The sequence below is a fragment of the Thrips palmi genome, unplaced genomic scaffold, assembly GCF_012932325.1.
Source record: "Thrips palmi isolate BJ-2018 unplaced genomic scaffold, TpBJ-2018v1 HiC_scaffold_19, whole genome shotgun sequence".
Taxonomy (NCBI): domain Eukaryota; kingdom Metazoa; phylum Arthropoda; class Insecta; order Thysanoptera; family Thripidae; genus Thrips; species Thrips palmi.
The window spans coordinates 7,658,181-7,675,574 of record NW_023144628.1 but is presented as its reverse complement, the minus strand read 5'-3'; the positions used below and the strand labels follow the sequence as shown (position 1 = coordinate 7,675,574).

General features: G+C 62.9%; 1 protein-coding gene across 1 annotated transcript in view; it reads right to left on the bottom strand.

Moving 5' to 3' along the window:
• Positions 1-268: 268 nt before the first annotated feature.
• The window catches only part of LOC117646053 (helicase SRCAP), a 76,895-nt gene continuing 59,769 nt past the window's right edge, over positions 269-17,394 (bottom strand). The window contains exons 2-6 of the mRNA XM_034386706.1: positions 14,298-14,497; positions 3,052-3,231; positions 2,767-2,959; positions 2,341-2,677; positions 269-2,255 (exon numbers count right to left, since the gene is read on the bottom strand). Coding sequence (XP_034242597.1) covers positions 1,968-2,255; positions 2,341-2,677; positions 2,767-2,959; positions 3,052-3,231; positions 14,298-14,497 — 1,198 coding nt within the window. The 3' untranslated portion in view covers positions 269-1,967. The remainder of the gene's footprint in view (positions 2,256-2,340; positions 2,678-2,766; positions 2,960-3,051; positions 3,232-14,297; positions 14,498-17,394) is intronic.

Here is a 17,394-nt window from a genome sequence, read left to right as displayed (position 1 = left end):
CTTTGGTTTGCTGAGCGGATATTAATTCTGTTTAAGATTTTGCCTGTTAAATGTCTAGTCTGTTACTTGGTTTTGTTTAGAATTATTGAATGGAAGTAGAACAGTGTCCTGAATCAGAAAGAAAGGGAAAGGGTGAGCTCTCGTTTGTTATGTTTCGTGGAGTGCACAACAATCTTTAAGATTAAAATTAATTACAAACACACTGTATGTGTGTAGTTTTAAAATCCATGTTTCATACCTATAAATTTGAAAATAATACATATGCTGATTAAAAAAACATAAAGTTTTATTTTCTCTATGAATAGAACATCTCTTTCTACATATCACCATTTATATTATAATTCTTCTTTCTCATTTTAAAGGAACACACATTTAACTCTTATGGGCTTCACAAGAGCTATTCAGCACTTTGAGCAGGAACTGCCAATTTTAGGCGGCACCTTGAATCTCATACACACTAGAGTACATATTTACACATTGAGATGATCAACAGGATTTGGTGGTCAGAGCATTCGAATGTTCTTATTTGATTGACATGCTTTCTCGAGGACAGTACAGACTGATGGAATGGTAGGCATCTAAATGTCAAATTCAGAAGAATGGTTGGAATCACTTAAGACAATCAGAGCCACTTCTCATGAAGGAACATCAAATAATTCAGAAGCCAAAAACTGGGAAAAACAAACAACAATAACAAAAACAACTTCCAAATTGAATTGTCTCTGTATACATAAAAACAATATTAACAATTAACTATCTATGATTCAGGTAACATGGTGTGCCTTAGAGCACTGGCACCGTAGATCATTTGGGAAATCCTTAGAAACTCTGGCAATGAACAAGTAAAGTTAGGATAGTCAAGAAGAAAATCTATGAGGCAATCAAAATTAAAAGGGGGAAAACAAAAAAAAAGAACAATGAAGGATTTTGAATTAGGAAAATAATCAACTTACAAAGGGATAGACATTTGACTTCATACAACATGAATTACATGCTACTTTCGAATTAACAACTCCCTATGACACTGTTGTGTACAAGGTACCGTCTTAATATAAGACAATGCTCAAGTCAACTTGAGACAAAAACTCAATCGAGTACAATAATGACTGCATGATGGCTGTAAGAAACAATGAAATGCTTTGAATCAATGAGTTGCATAATTTCACCCGATGGTAAAACATGGCAATGAAACAGTATTCATTCACATCAAGTTTAGCCAGAAATGCAGAATGAGCAGAAATTTAAACTGACAAGAAACTGGAATGGCACACAATGAGGAGCAATAAATTGCTTTAACTCCAAGTTTTCTGCCTTTTAAATTGCCTTTTGCAAATGTTGCACTTTTAGATTTGCTTCCTAGAAAGAAAACAGGGTACAAGCTCAGCAGCAACTCACAGATGAGGCAATTAATTGAACTGATGGTAAGAATTTCTAGAGCAATAAATTTAAAATATGGCGTTCTCTTAAATTCAACAAAATTCATTTTCTCCTGTCAGCCAAGTATGTCATTAAATAATAGCCACATAAGACAAGGTTTGGGAAGCCTTAATAATAGCAATATGGATACAGAGTCTTAAAATACATTGATGATATGGTCACTTTGATCACTAAGCCAGCTTAGTATGACTAAACCAAAATAATTGTTTTACCCGCGCAACATAATGCGCTGCAGCTTTATTCAAAATACTGGTTAAGTATTTCTTTTGCATCTGTTAAAAAAATACTGAAAGAAAGAGCTGGTGAGCCGTCACAACAGGAAGCAAAAACTGTCAACTTCCATCCATGACTTGAATCCACGGCAGACAGCGCTCCCAAGCGGAAAAGTCTAAGTCTGCCAAAAATTTCAACTCTCTGAGAGAAGTCGTTGGTTTCTTCCGGCTCCTGACAACCCTGGCCCTGGCCCTTCCCGCACCTTCGGAGGCTGCCGCCTCAGGTGGCAACCGGTGGTCCCGGCAGCCGGCCCGGCGTCAGAGGTGCGCGAGGATCTCCATCTCGGTGTTGTCGGGGCAGATGGGCACGGGCATGGACGTGGTGGTGGAGCCCGACACCGTCACGATGACGGGGGCGGCCGGGTCCTGCGAGGGCCGATGGGGCCGATGGGGGTGGGGGAGGACACGCGGCAGGGTGCTGCCCGTGCTACTCGTCTGTACAATGGTGACTAGGTTTGCATCTTTCGTAGGGGATCCGCTGTCACCCTTTCGCAGCATCATCTGCAGCGTGGAGCCAGCCGGATCGCCGCCCGTCATGGCGAAGACCTGCACAAGCAGAAGTCACAATCAGCTGTCGGAGCAGGGATAGGAAGAGGCATGCCAGAGCCAGAGTGCCAGGCCAGTGCGTTACCTCCTGCACGGAGTCCGGGTCGCGCTTGACGCTGTCGCCTGTGTCGCCGCCGACGTTGATGACCGACACTGGTTGCGGCGGGCACGTGCCGATGGTGCCGACGTCCGAGAGCGACAGCGAGTGGTCCGTGCCCACGGAGCCCGTCCTGGAGTGCAGCCCCGCGGCCCCCAGCGCGCCCGCCAGCGCACCCGCCAGGCTGCCCGCCAGACCGCCGCCACCAGAGCCGCCGCCCCCGCCCGGCTCCAGGGAAGGCCTCGTGGACGAGGTCCTGGACCGGTAGCTCGGTGGACGGCTGTACTCCGACGCGGCCACCTCCCGTCGGCATCCCAACGGCGCCCTGCAACAGACAGGTGGAACCATCAGACAAGTTCGTGCGAAACAGGCCAACCTTGGACTTTGGCGGAGATTTGAGTGAGGCACACCGACCTGAGGAGGCTGCCGGCGTGAGACCGGTACGTGGGCGGCGGCGACACGGCCGAGGACTGCGCGGGGGCCGCGACCCCGGCGACGCCGGCGCCCGGGTGCCTGTCGAGCAGCAGCAGCCGCAGTCGGTACTCCTGCATGGACGCCTGGTAGGACGGCGGCGGCGGCCGGTACTGGAACTCCGGGTACATCATGGCTGCAAGAGCAGAGCAAGGCAGGGTTAGAGGCCGTGGGCCGTGGGGCGCGGGGCGCGGGCGGGCCGCCAGAGACGCTCACACTACTGCTGACCTGCATAGGGGTGGTGCGGACGGCCGTAGGATGGTGGCAGCCTCGGGACGAACCGGCGGTTGGGCTCGGACGCCGCCTCGTCGCCACTCGCCATGCCCAGCATGACCCGGCACGAGGGCGCGTCGTGCGAGGTGAGCCGCCACGCCACGCCCGACACGGTGACCAGCACGATGCCGACGCCTGCAACACAACAAACAACACCGACATGAGCCGCCGGCCGAGCGCACAGTGCGCACGCGGTCTGACCAGCGGCCGCGGGTTCAAATACCCGCGGGGGTGAAACCGAGTCGAGCTTTTGGCAGTGTAGAATCTAGGCTGCCATGGAGCGGACTCGGCGCCTTGGTGCAGGGTGGAGAGGGGGTGGAGAGGGAGTACAGAGGGAGGGAGGGAGGAGGGGGGCTCAGGCCCGATGCCAAGTTATTTCGCTGACTAGGCCTCGCGCCACGCCCCTGACCGGCCCTGTCACCCTCACCCAGCCAGGCGCAGAGCGCAGCCAGGCCCGGCCTGCTAAGTTAGCAGCGCCCCTCCGAACCTATCTGCCAGGCTCGCTCACCTTGAGGGCCTCGCTTGGCCTGGCTTGGGCTGCTCAGTGCTGCCAGGGCGCATCCACGGACAGGCAGTCTCGAGTTCCAGTTTCTCGCCCAAACTTTACCTGGCGGCTGGATAAACGATCCAACGATCCGCAGGCCTCACCTTGCCTCGCCCCCTCAGCCGCGGTGCAGCACTTTGAGGCCCCCGCCCGCCCAGCCCCCCCGGCGCGCAACCAGAGTGCTCCAAGACAACACACCTTAATTTGACAATTTTAATATTTTTGCCCGAAACGCGGGAAAACCATGGTGTTAGCCTTGGCTTTGTTGCTTTGTTCGACGAAAATGGAGGACCACCACAGAGCGCCTGCGGGGCGGGCTGTAGGCACGGCCGCCGAGCACGGGCGTGCCGCGGGATGGCCTCCCAGGCCGGGCGCTCGTCGTGGCCGGCCCGCCAGTTGGCAAAGAACAAACACAGAGTCCTAGACTCTTGATGTGTCTGATTCGAGGTCTGTCGTTTGGGGGGCCCTTAGCACCCCCACCCCTCCCCCACCCCTCCCCCACCCCCACGGGTGGCATGCCGCCATCCTCCACCCCATCCATCGCGCCTAAAGTTATCAGCGACAAATCGCATCAGCCGACAGGCGGCGTTTGAATTTCCCGCGCGACGGAGGGGAAACAGACGACGGTGGGAGGGGGGGGGGGCTGCGACCGCTAAGTACCGCGCTAAGCGCCCCGCCAAACCACCACGAGGCACGCCCGCCGTTTGTTGGCAACAATTCCCGGCCAAGTTTCTGGACATTAATAAAAAGGAGGACAGCGGGGCAGAAAATGACTGCCGGTGGCTGCACCAACTCTGGGCAAACGCTGGGGATGTTTTTCTGTCCACCGAGAGGGCTCCCTGAGCCAGACGATACATTACATGGTCATCCGGGGCCGACTGAGATGCCGTGTTCGTCCCTCTTTTCTGTTCCAGGTACAATTATCCAGTGAGCGGGGAGTGGCAGACACACAGACACACACTCATGCGGGCTGCCTAACCCTGCAGGCGTGCTGACTCGCCAAAGAGCGCGAGGGGGCCGAGGACTCGGCCGAGGACGGCAGGACACAGGCGACGGGGGTCCCCCCCCCCTCGGGGACACGACACAGCGGGGGGTGCGGCGGGGGGCCTGCTTCCAACCCTCATGAAGAAGGGTAGCAGGGAGTGGGCTGGGCAACGCAACGGCGAGGTCACACACACACAAGCACACACACACACGCACAGCATGGCGCGGCATTTGGGCATTGGCACAGTCTCAAGAAAGTGTCTCGCCACATTGGATTAGGCTTATCCGGGGGAGCGTCCTTGCTTCCAGTGTACTCCATGATGGGGTGGGGGGCGTCCTTGCGGCGTGAAGGAACGACCCGACAAATCACGGGTCGCAGCAAAGAGACAAAGGATCACGGGGGAGGGGGGGGGGGGGCCCTGATGCGGATGACCCATGGCGGGGATGGCGGGGCTGCCAGGGCACTGGGCCGCGAGGCAGTGGCGCACCACGGCGCACCGAGACGTCTCGAGGAGCGGACGGGACCGACGACCGAAAAAAAAAAACGAAAACAAAACAAGGACAGATGCGGCGCTGCTGTACCGTTCCGTTGGCAGCGAAGTAGCTTCGCTCTGCAGGCTCTGCCGTCCGCATTCAATCGCAAGTTCGAACGGTGCAGGTCCCGACAAAAAACAACAACTAAAGAAGGGGTAGAAAAAGAGGAGGCGGGGGGGGGGGGGCGCAAGCCGATTGTTTGCATGTTTACAAAGGAGGCGCGGGCCGCTCCTGGCGGGGGTGGGATTCTCGGCCCTCTGGGCGCGGCGGTGGTCGTCTCTCTCTCTCTCTCTCTCTCTCGCACCGCCAGCGGCTCGGCCCGCGGCCTGCGGCGGACAGCCGACGCCGGGGACGTAGAGGCCCGTTCGGAAAGGCTGGGCTTTGTTTCCGGTCTACGGGCTTCCGGTCGAGCCGGCTAGCCAGCCAGCCAGCCAGGCAGCCAGCCAGCTCGTTTTGCACGCGTCGCGGCAGTGGCGGAGTTAACCCACTGACCGGTCAAAAGGTCCCCGCTGGTCCGGATGATCGTCGGGCACCCCGTCCTCGGGCCGTCCCGTCCCGTCCCGTCCCGGCCCGGCCACGCCCAAGTTGGAGGGACACTTCTGGTGAAATAGTCATGAGGCAGAGGCCGCCTGATGAGGCCCCTTAATGTATTCACTGGCGGAGTGATGAAGCAGCCTTTGAAAAGCGAGCCGACGCCGCCCCGCCCCGCCCCAGACGGCTAGGGCGCCGGGCCGCCATATGCTGGACGCGCCCCCCGACGCCCCCACACCCGGACCGAAGTACAAGTTGCGCCCACTTTGCGTATATTACGGGGTCGGGCAGCTGAAGGACTCTCGTCCTGGTTTCAAAAGCTCTGCGCGACCCCCTCGCCCCACCAACACCACCACCACGGTGAAACAAGAGCAAACGCAGAAAGACAAAAAGGGAGAGGGAGAGGGGGTAGGGCACGCGGCACAAATTGAACTGATTCGGCCAGTCGAGCGAGAGCAGCGAGAGGCGACGGAGACGCAGCGCACAGAGATGCGCGGAAGAATTGCGTTTGGCTGGCAACAGACTCCAAGCTCGGCGAGCAATGTTATTGTGAATGTGTGTGTGTGTGTGTGTGTGTGAACGGGTGCACACGTGTGCCATAGGAAAAGGGGGAGAGGGATGGGACGAAGCAATGAAGCATGCCGTAGTCATCTACACAGGCAGCGCGAAAAAGGAGGGTTTCTAAACGGAGCGGCGGATCACACAAAATAAATAAACGAGGCAAGTGGTGGAAAATGACGGCAAAATGTGCGGGGCTTTTGTCCGTGTCGTCTCGTCGCAGGACGTTCGATTATCGCATTCGAGAGGCAGCTATTTCATCATCGGGGGACTCGGATTCCTCGATATTTCGCTGTCTGTCTGTCTGTCTGTCTGTCTGTCTGTCTGTGTCTGTCTGCTCAGCGGGAAGGGGCATTCCCAGCGGGAAGGCGACGCTGAAGACGGAGGCCTCGCGGTAAAGGACGGCGCTGCATCGCTCTGGCGGACAGCAATAGCTGAGACAGAGCGCCGTGCGGGTAGGCAGCCCCGCGCCTTCCCAGTGCAGGGCAGCACCGCGGGTTGCCGCCGCGCCCCGCCGCGCCCCGCCGCGCCCCGCCCCGCCCGCTGAGTCGGCTAATTGGACATAACGTCTTAACTTGCTGGGTTTATAGCGGGCCGGGCTGCGCCAGGCCAGGCAGCGCGAGCCCAGAGGCCCTGAGTCCGCGTGGCGCCGCCGGCCGGAGAAATTACGAAAGGGACGGGGTTGTTTAGCGCGGCGTGCCGAGTGGCGAGGGGGCGGGGCGGGGCGGGGCGGGGCGGGGCGGGGCACCTCAGCCCTTCCACCAGGGCGGGCTTCGGGGGCAGCATTCATTACTCAAACAAGAGCGTGCAGACGGCGTGTCCACCGCGTCGACGGGACGCTGCGGCGCGCGGCCGGTCGCTCGGGGGTCAGCTACAGCAGCAGACTCATTCCGAGAGTCGTCTTCGTCGCTCTGCCTCTCTCGCACTCACGCCGCGTCCCGTAGAGGTGCGAGAGAGACAGAGCGACGACAACGACTCTCGGAATCAGTCTACAGCACCGGCAGCAGGTGTGCAGTATCGGCATTGGAGAGCACCGCGGCGCGGCGCCATCGTTAAATTAGTAAAGTTGGAGCTGACCACGGCAAGTTGTGGTCCGGCGGGGAATGGTGGGGAGGGGGAGGGTGGCGCCACCTGGGCACACTGCGGCATGAAACAAAACAACAACAGCGGCAACAACAACGTGCGGCACCGCCTTTTTATGTCGCTGCTGGGCTATGTACTTTGCTGCCACCATACAATTTTTCCGCGCCCGCGCGCGCGTGTGTGTGTGTGAGAGAGTAGCGCCTCTGGCTGTGTGTGTGTGTGTGTGTGTGTGTGTGTGTGTGTGTGTGACAAAAGGAGAGAGAGCTAGTTTGATGGATCGAGCCCCTTTTGCAGTGCGCGGGGCGGTGGCGTTACGCCATGCAAGTGCCTCTGCCCCAGCTCGCGAGATGGGGCGTGGCGGGGCGGGGCGGGGCGTGGCGGGGTGCGCGGGATGCGGGAACTCCGGGGCAATATTAGCCCGGGCTCCGTGGCGGGGCGGGGCGGGGCACTGGCGCATGGGTATACGCGCGCTCTAACGCGTCTCCAAGGCCCCCCGCGCCGATCTTATTTCCAGGCTCCCCGGCAAGGACTCAAGGACGAGGAGAGCAAGTCTGGGGTGCTCTATTACGCGAGGAAGAGGGGCAGCAGGGCGGGCCGACGCTCTGCCTCTCTCCCACACCAACGGAAGGGCCCATGGGTGCGACAGAGACAAAACGATCCTTCGGACGGCATCGCTCTGCAGCCATCTGCGGCCAACCCCCGGCCAGCCCCCGGCCAGCAGCGGCCCGGCCAAACTAGAGGCGAAACCGTTCGCGGCTCGAGGGCAGCACGGCAGCACTCGCCCCTGCGCCGGCCTAGCAACTACCCACGCCGCGCCGCGCTGCACAGGCGAGGCTGGCTGGCGGGGCTGGCGGGGCTGGCGGGGCCCGACCTGCTAAGGGTCTGGAGCCCCCCCGAGGGCCACGCGGGGTACGGCGGGGCGCGGAGGGGCACGGCGCCAGCGAGAAAATGAAGCGGTTTGCGTTCCTGCACCGCACCACGTCCAGCCCTGGAGCACGCACACACACACACACACACACACACAATCTCCCTCACACACACTCCCGGGCAGGATATGAGCCCGCTGCTGCCACCGCCTTACAGCTCGAGGCCCCCCCCCCCCCCTGCCCGCCCTGCCTCGGAACGCTTCCAGCAGACTGGCGACGCGATGTTCGGGTGAAAGTGCGATCCCCAACTTTTATCAAGTGAACATTTCTTTATCTTTTGCTGGGGCCGAGGCAGAGGGAGGGCGGCGGGGGCGGTAACGGAGTGGGACCCCGTCCCGCCTCGCCGCCGAGGGAGGAACAAAAAGGACGACCCAGGGCTGTAAAGGCTTAAAGACGGCCCCGGCCGAGCCCGGCCGAGGGGCACGGCGGCCAGCCAGCCAGCCAGACGGCGACGGGACCCACCAGGACAGATAGGGCCAGACTAGTTGGCATGACAGCCAATCGAGCGGCCGAACGGAACAGTCGCGGAGGAGTGGAGGGGGAAGTCGCGCCTGGAAGGGCCTGGAAGGGCCTGGAAGGGCCTGGAAGGGCCGCGGAGGGCGCGCGGCCGACGAAAGACCGGCTGCAGACTGGCGCGTGCAGCGCGCAACGCGGCGCCAAACCCTCCTCGGGGTGCACTTGGAGGCCGGGCCGCGTACTGTATTATGCGGATCACGCCATGAGGTGCGCGACGGCGGACGGAGGGCGGAGGGGAGTCGGTTTCGTTTCCATCTCCGGCTGGCTGTGTCGCCATTACTTTTGGCCGCTCCGGCCCCTCCGGCGTGGCGGCACAGTCAAACGAGACATCTCCATATTCCAACGACGGCGTCCTGGCCGACGACGACGGCGGCGTCGTGCCCAGCTCGCCCTGCAGGCTGCTTCCGAGGACCGCTTTCGTCGCTCGTCTCTCTCGCACCCCTGCGGAACTTCCCTTCCCGCGGGAGTGAGAGAGACAGAGCGACGAAAGCCGTCTTCGGAAGCAGCGTCGCGGTGGATAAACGGCGCAAGTGGCTCCGGATCTCCTCGGCACCGCCACGCCCTTGGTCGCCCCGCCGTGCCGCCGCGCCGCCGCGCAAACTGTTTTAATAACCAAGGCGGAAAGCGCACCCTGTGCGCACGGCGGGACGGCGGCACGGCGGCGCGCTTACACCGGTATCTCATTGCATTATTCGGGAAACCTGGAGGACCTGGCGGACCTGGCCGAGTCGGGACGAGAGAGGCGAGGCGTTCGCACAGACTTTCAAACAAGCACGACATGCATAAAACGGTCCTCCCGGCTGCGCTGGCGCTACGCTGGCGCTACCCTGGCGTCGCCGGCGTCGCTGACACGGGGACCTCCCCGCCTCGCCCTCCGCCACCCCCCTTCCCGGGGAGCTTTCCCGGGTCCGCGTCGCCGGGCCTCCTCGCCCCGAGGCCATAAATTAACGGCCACGTTCGCTATCTGCATTCGGAAAAGTGATTTACAAGATTCGCCCTCTTTTATTATTCTTCTTTTCCTCACGGGGCGGGGCGGGCTGGGACAGTCCTCGTGGCTATTATCACACAGTAGGGCCTTGGCCCGGCCTCCGCCCAGTGGCGTGGCGAGCCTTTGGGCCTCGGCTCTCATCTGCAAGGGAAATCCCCCCCGACCTCGGCCTGCTCGGCCAGCACGGCCTGCACGGCCACAGCCTCATTCATGCCGACACAGGCAGCCCGTTTGCTGACCGCTCCTGGCCGCCCCGGGCAGGCAGGGCGTTGCAGGGCATTGCAGGGCATTGCAGGGCATTGCAGGGCGTTGCAGGGCGTTGCAGCTTGCAGTGCCGCAGCGGCAGTGCAGTGCGGTGCCGTCGGATGCACCATTGGCCAATGCCCATAACAGCGGCCCGTATGCCGCCGCAGCCATGCACGAGGACTTCGATCCGGGACGCCCCATAGGCCCCCATCTCGGTTAGTGCCCTGCCCTGCACTCCCCCTCGCTGAGCTGCAGCTGCAAAAATAAATGGGAAAAGCACGGCGGCATGCAGAACGGACCGGCCGGCAGCCGGCTTGTGCTCTGTCTCCCTCGCACTCCCACGCGAAGCGCGCCAAGCCGCATGTGCGCGAGAGAGACAGAGCGTCCGGAATGGGGCTGCAGGCTGCAGCTCGGAATCCGCTTAAGGTGATTGGGTCCAGTGCAGCGTGTTGATCAGTGCGCGTGCACCCTGGCGGCCGGGCGGCCGGGCAGGCGCCAGGCAGGCAAGACCTGCAACGTAGTTTCACTTTCATGCTGCCCTGGCTGCCCTGGGCCCAGCAGTGCTGCCAGGCCGACTCGACTCATGTTCCTGGCCAAGAGGATTCCTATTACGCTCTCCGGGCGAAAGCCGCGCGCCGCGCATCGAAAGCCCCGCAGCCCCGCACCGTGACGGCCGCCCCGCCCCGCCTCGGCTCGTCTTGCCCCGGGTTCGAATCCCGCTGCGCCCCGCCGCCCCGCCCACGCGCTTTTTGTTTTTGTTTCCACTGGGCTTGGCGCAGCGTGGCGCTGGGGCCCTCCGGCGCCTCCTCCGGCGCCTCCTCCGGCCTCCGGGACGTTTTTACTCGCAGGCGGTGAGGCGGCTCCGCGAAGTCCATAAAACGCGGCCGCCCCCGGCCTTCGGTGAGGCCTTCGGCAACCTTTGAGGCGGACTTTGATTGCCCTCGGTTGCCTCTGGTCGCCCCGGGCTTCCCGTTCAGCTGCCTCCGCCAAATGCCTCTGCCTGCCGTTGGCTACCTTTAGCTGTCTCGGCGCTTCCGAGGGCCCTCTGTCTCTCTCGCACTATCCGGGACGCCCCGTGAGTGCGAGAGAGACAGAGCGACGAAAACGACTCCCGGACTCAGTCCGCTGCGGGGGCTGCCTTTGTTCGGCCGTTGGCTGCCTTGGCTGTCGTTGGCACCGTCGCCTACCCCGTACCGGCCCCGGCCAGGTGTGTCACGACTCTTTTTCTCCTCGTTGTCGCGCAGCATCACGGCGAAAGCTAGCGGCGGGGCGGGGCGGGGCGGGGCGGGGTGCGCCTGTTTACTGTTACGACCCCCGGCCCGGCTGCCTGCCAGCGCGCCTGCCTGCCTGCCAGTCTGCCTGCGCGGCCGGGCGTAAGACATCACCGGCCGGCCACCGGTCTGGCCGGGCTGGCAGCCAGGCAGCAGCAGCGCCTTGCGATAAACGTCTCGTTCGTTTCCCTTCCAGTTTAGCAGGCCGTGGCCGCGCGCCCTGCTAACAACGCCGCCTTATGTAAAGGCGGTGCGCTATGGAACGCGTTCGCCCCGGCCCGCCGTGGCTGCCCCGCGTCCTGGGGCCGTGGAGACCGCGCAGGCCGCGCAGGCCGTGTGTCGGAAGATGACGGCGCAGTGCTCGGCGGCGATCGACGCGCGATAAGCGTGGCCACGATGCTGGAGGCGGAGGTGCGGGAGGTGGGAGCAGGGCAGCAGACCGAGAGTCGTTTCCGTCGCTCTGTCTCTCGCAGGCCGTCCCCTATGGAAGCGAGAGAGACAGAGCGTCTGCTCCGTGAACCCGGAGGCCCGGCCCGCACTGCGTCCAGTGCGCCGCCAACACGGACCGCCGGATGACGGGGGCGCCACGGGAGAAAGTGAGACTTCTTGCTCCAGCCTCCCACTGGCCGCCCCGACCCGCCCCGCCCCGCCCCGCCCCGCCTCGCCCCGCCCCGCCCCGCCCCACCTCGCCCCGCGACCGTGACGTTATCTTGCAATGACTGCAACCGCACGACCACGGCGGCCACGGCAGCGCGCTGTGCAACCGATGACCAGCGCATTAGCGGCGCCGTGTCCTGTTCCTCCTCGCCCTCCCCGCCACCAACACCCCCGTGCCGCGCCCGTCCCCCAGGCCAGTTGATTAGCGTTTGATGGGCGCTGGCGCTGCGCCTCTGGCCCGGCAGTCGGCGGCGCCACCGCCACGCAGCTGGCCCGCCCTGTCTCTCTCGCACTCACGCAGCGCCCCGCGAGGGTGCGAGAGAGACGTGCTGGCTAGGGAAGCCCGCCGCGCCGCCGCCGGCAACACGGCGCCGCGCGTTTTCACCGACCGGCGCGCAAAACCAGCAAAACCACGAGGCCCCTTTTTTAATTACAGTCCATCGAACGGAACGGGCGGCGGCACTCGTCGCTCCGTCTCGCTCGCACGCACCAGGTGCCGCGCAGGCGTGCGAGAGCCACTGCTCGGCCTCAAGCCGCGGAGGAATTACGAGAGGGAAAAAGGGGGCGGCACGAAATGAAGCCATTTGCAGATGCAGCGCGGCCCAGAGGCGGCCCGGACCGCCACTGCTTAGTTTTGGAGGGGGAGGGGGCACTGGGTGAAGGTCGTGGGCAGCAAGGAGGGACAGGGGTAGGCCGCCTGGCCGCCGCTTGGCCGGCACTGCTGCAAGTTCCCACACTCTAGTTCTGGGCGAGCTCAGCAGTGTGCCACGGTGTGATGAAGGCTGGAGAGGGAAACCTGGCCAGGCCCATTCCGAACAGTAGTCTCTGTCTCTCTCGCACTCGTGGGGCGTTCCGCACGGCGTGCGAGAGGGACAGGTCCACCGCAGAGTGTCGCAAGTCCGGGCATCGATCCCCTCGCCCGGCCAGGCCCGGCCAGGCCCGGCGATACATTTTCATTCCCAGTGTACACGCGGCACACCCTCTCAGACACGCACGCACGTCGCCCCCCTCCCCCTCCCCTCGGGGGCCCACCGTAAGGGGTGTCTAATTAACGTAAGTAGCTGTCAGGTCTGGCGCGACGACCCCCCACCCCTTGTCGCTGTCGCGACGCAGTGGCCTGGGCGGCCTGCCCCCACGCCCCTCTCCGCGGAAGGATCCACAAGTCCGCCGCTCCTTCGCACCCTCAGCCTCAGCCTCCGCCGATGGGGCGACCACGCCCCCGACGGAAAAACGCAAAAAGACAGAGCGCCGCGACGTGCCGTCGTTGGCGGGAATCGGGGAGCAGCGAGGGGAGGGGAGGGGGGGGGGCGTTGGGACGTGTTTCGGCGATCCGATATCTCGAAACGCGCGCGACATTTTCTTGTTGCTCTTTTCGCTTGTCATGGTCACCAAGGGAAGGAGGTTGAAGTAGGGGAGGGACAGACAGACAGACAGACAGACAGACAGACAGACAGACAGACAGGGCTTGCGGTACGGTCTGGTGCCTAAGGCAACCGGCTGCAGCACGAACGAGGCACGAGTCGACCCCACGGCACGGCCCCTCCCTGACCATGGACACCGCGCTGCTCACGCTCACACTGCCACCGTCTCTCTCGCACTCGTGAAGCGTCCCGCGTGGGTGCGAGAGGGACAGCGCGACGAAACGCTGCGCGGCATCAGTCCACCGCCGCTGCAGTCTGTGGTCACTGGTGGTGTCTGGCCGGTGCGGGTCACGCCGCACAGTGGGCCAGAAGACCGGTGGAGGCGGACAAAACTCCACACGCGTTTTGAGCTCCAGAGTCACTAAATGGGGCTCGAACCGAACGTGTGACCCCACCATTGGATTCCTCGTTCGGAGAGCAATCCATTGGTGGGGTCACACGTTCGGTTCGAGAACCATTTAGCGACTCTGCAGCTCAAAACGCGTGTGGAGTTTTGTCCGCCTCCACCGGTCTTCTGGCCCACTGTGCGCTGTGGTCGTCCGGTCGTCCGAGCCACGGGCAATGGGCAGCCTGCCCCAGCCGGGCAGCCGAGCGAGGAATGGCCCGTAATGGCGGCCATTGCGTTCGGCAGAGAATGGCCGCTTCCGGCCTCAGCCTTCCAGCGTCGGCAAGGCGTTAAAGTCGAATCAAGAATCAAGTCGCCGGAGCGTTTACCGTTTACCGGCGGAGAAAGGCGGCGGCGCGGACAAAGCGCGGGTCGCTGGCCTCTCCTCTGCGCTCCTCTCCGCCAACTAAAGCAAACTTCGGGCTTTTCCGTGACTCCCGAACGGCAGGAGACACGTAAAATGCGTACTTTGTTCATTTTGTTGTTGTCCTGTGTGCAAAGCCCCGACATGGACTCTTAGAACGGCACCCACCCTGGTCGCCCCTACTCCGACTTACCTATCATGAGCAGCGAGACGGTGAGGTGCTCCCTGCCGGAGGCCTTCATGGCGCCCAGCACGGTGCCGACCACGGCGCAGCACAGCCCCACCAGGAGGATGAGGAGGATGAACCACCGGATGGACACGGGCTGCCCCACCAACACCCCGCAGCACGACTTGGGCTCCTCGTCCGCCGAGTAGGTGGCGCCCCGGCCAGCTCTGGAACAACCAAAACAAAACACTGTCAGTTCTGGGACGAGTCTGGGATGAGGACGCCTGCGAGGTAGGCCGCCCGCGCGCAGCCGTGCACGCGCTCCGGAGTGGCTGCCTACCCGCCGGGCGCTCCGCTCCGCCGTTTCCAATCAGCCTCCCTGCAGCTCGACGGCATCTTCGGGCTGGCGGACAAGTCTTTCGCGGTCTCTTGACAGGTCCCGATTTGACGGCGAGTTCGACGAGTTGCACATCATGCAGGTCGTCGTGGTGCTTCGCGGCGTGGCGGTGCGCCGCGGGGGCGGGGTGGCGGGGCGGGGCCATGGCCGGGCGCAGGCTCCGCGCGGTTCCCACAGGCAGGCGTAAGGCTAACTATCCGCTAATGCGCCTCTAATGCTGTCTCTGTCGTCGTATCGCTGCTTGCAAAATGCAGCGCCGAGTCGTTGACGGCGCCGCGCTAATCTATCGCGTCTATCGTCTATCGCGTTGCTTGACTCTCAATGCCACGCCGTGCCGCGCCGCGCGCCACCCGCGCCGCGGCCGTTGAGCAACCGTTTAGCGCGGCACGCCGCGGCCTGGAGGAGGGCCTTCGTGTCCATCGGCATGGCCACGGCATGGCCAGGTCACCGAGAGTCCCTGACGGCGCCAAACTTTTGAGCGGCGTGCTCCCAGTGGCGTGACGCGCTGACGCGTGTCTCGATCGGCGTGCCGTGGCGTGCCGTGGCGCCCCGCCAGGCGTTACCCAAGGCACGCGCGTGTCGTCCCGGGCGTGACGCGCACGCCGAAACGCCGATCCGCGGCGATGGCGCGCCGCGCATGGCAAACAGGCTGGCCAATCACGCAACGCGCCGCCCATTGCCAGCCTGCCTGCCGAACCATTCAGAAGAGTCTCGCTCTGTCTCTCTCGCACTCGTGGGGCCCTCCGTAAGGGTGCGAGAGAGACAGAGCGTGCCGTGCCGGCCCCATCCGGCCTTGGCCGGAAACGAAACACGACCACTGCGACCACCGGGGAGCGAGAGCGGCGAGGCCCTCGGTTTGCACGCTAGAGCTCGTCATTGCGAGGGTGCTTGCTGTCGCAAGGGCGAGGGAGCGTCTTTTCACGAGGGATCTCGGCTCTTACTCACAAGGGATCTCCGTTTACAGAAGAAGTCACGCCTTTACAAGAGACCTTACATTCACAGAGAGCTTTAGTTCATTACTCAAACATAAGCTTCTCGTTATCAATTCGTTTCAAGTTAGTCTCTCCACAGCCGCGTTTTCGTGGACTTTGGCGATGTCTGCCTGTCCTTCGGCGTGAGCGGCCTCGAGAGCGGGAAGGGTCAGTGGACACGGGCACCGTGGACACGGTGGACACGGTGGTACAGGCCGCGGCAGATGCGATCTCGTCCCGTTACTGCACACCGCTCGGCTCGGCTCGGCTCATGCCGGCCGGTGCGCTGTCCGGCTCAGCCTCCCGGACACCAAGGCCGCCACGCCGCCACCGCCACTGGGGGCATTGCGCCGCGGAGCCGCGGCGTCGCATTGCGCGGCCACCACATATTGTATGCAAATGGAAGCGGCTTGGACGGCGGGGCCCCCGCGGCGCGCGGCGATAGGGGCTGGGCCAATGGCTGGGCCAGTGGCTGGGCCACGCGGGGGATGGCGTCACCGCGGCGCCGCAACGCCCGGCACGCGGCTTGGCCGCGCGGACTAACGCGCCGGTTACGAGAAGCAAGGAGCGTGGGTTCAACTCCCGACGGCGGCGGGAACATGCTCGCCTTTCTAGGCGGTCCGGGCTGCGGACAGGCACTGCTCGGTTTCCCTCTGCCTCGGCGCGTACGGACGCGCCACCTCGCCGTCGTAGCGGCTCAGGGCGCCGGGACACCTCGCCGTCGTGGAGGCTCATTGAGCGCGTCACGTGACTTTCTCGCGACCCATCGCGACCTGACGTTTCCTGTGGCTCATCCGGCGTTGCGGCCTCCGTGACGACGAGGACGACGACGCCGCCGAGGACCTGCCGCGGCCCTAGATGGCTTTTCCTGCAGCTAAACATAGCAATCGGGGGAAAGAGGGCGCGAAACGAAGGCAGCGCCGAACAACACGGCACGCCCCCGCGAGCGTCCCGGGGGAGCACAAGACCATTACGGCCGCAGCCGCCACGCGCTGCCTGCTGCCACGGCCCGGCCCCGGAGCCCCGGAAGGGCAGGTCACGACCCTGCCGCTGGAAGTGCCTACGCCGCCTCGGAGCCCTCGCCAAGGGCCCGGGTTCGATCCCCGGCCGCGGCGGCGGATTAAGTGGCCGCTCGGATTGGCGCGGCTTCGAGGCTCCACTGCTCCACCCTCTATCCGTGCGGCGGCGCGGCGCCTCGCAGGGGTAGGCCGAAAGGCACGCCGAAAGGCAGCCGCTGCCTGGCGGCGCTCCAAAAGTCGTTACCCATCCCTTCCCCGGCGTGGCGAGGCGCGGCGTGGCGCGCAAAGCACCCGTATCACGGCGGAGCACGGCCCCACCCCACCCCCGGCCGTATCCCTAAGTAACGCCCCCGCCCCGCCGCGGCCCGCCGCCCCGACTCTGGCTACGCCGCTGCCCGTTCCGTTTCCGCTGCAAAACGGCCCCCGCCTTCCGCTCCGCCGTCTCGCAGTGCAGTGCCGACTGCACGGACTCACGCCCGTTAATATGCTTCGCGACAAGCGAGACGGGCCAGGCACGCGGCACGCAAGCACGCCGCGGGAACGGGCTCGTATTCATATTCATGTGCAAACCGAGCCGAGCCGGTCGGTACGGCGGAGATTGCTCGCCGCCGTGTCTCTCTCGCACCCCTGCGGTCCGCCCGGTCCGCGCCCCGAGTGCGAGAGAGACGGAGCGACACGACAGCTCGGTCTGCAGACTCACTTCGGGGCGACGTCTGCGGGTAAAACGAATTAGCTGC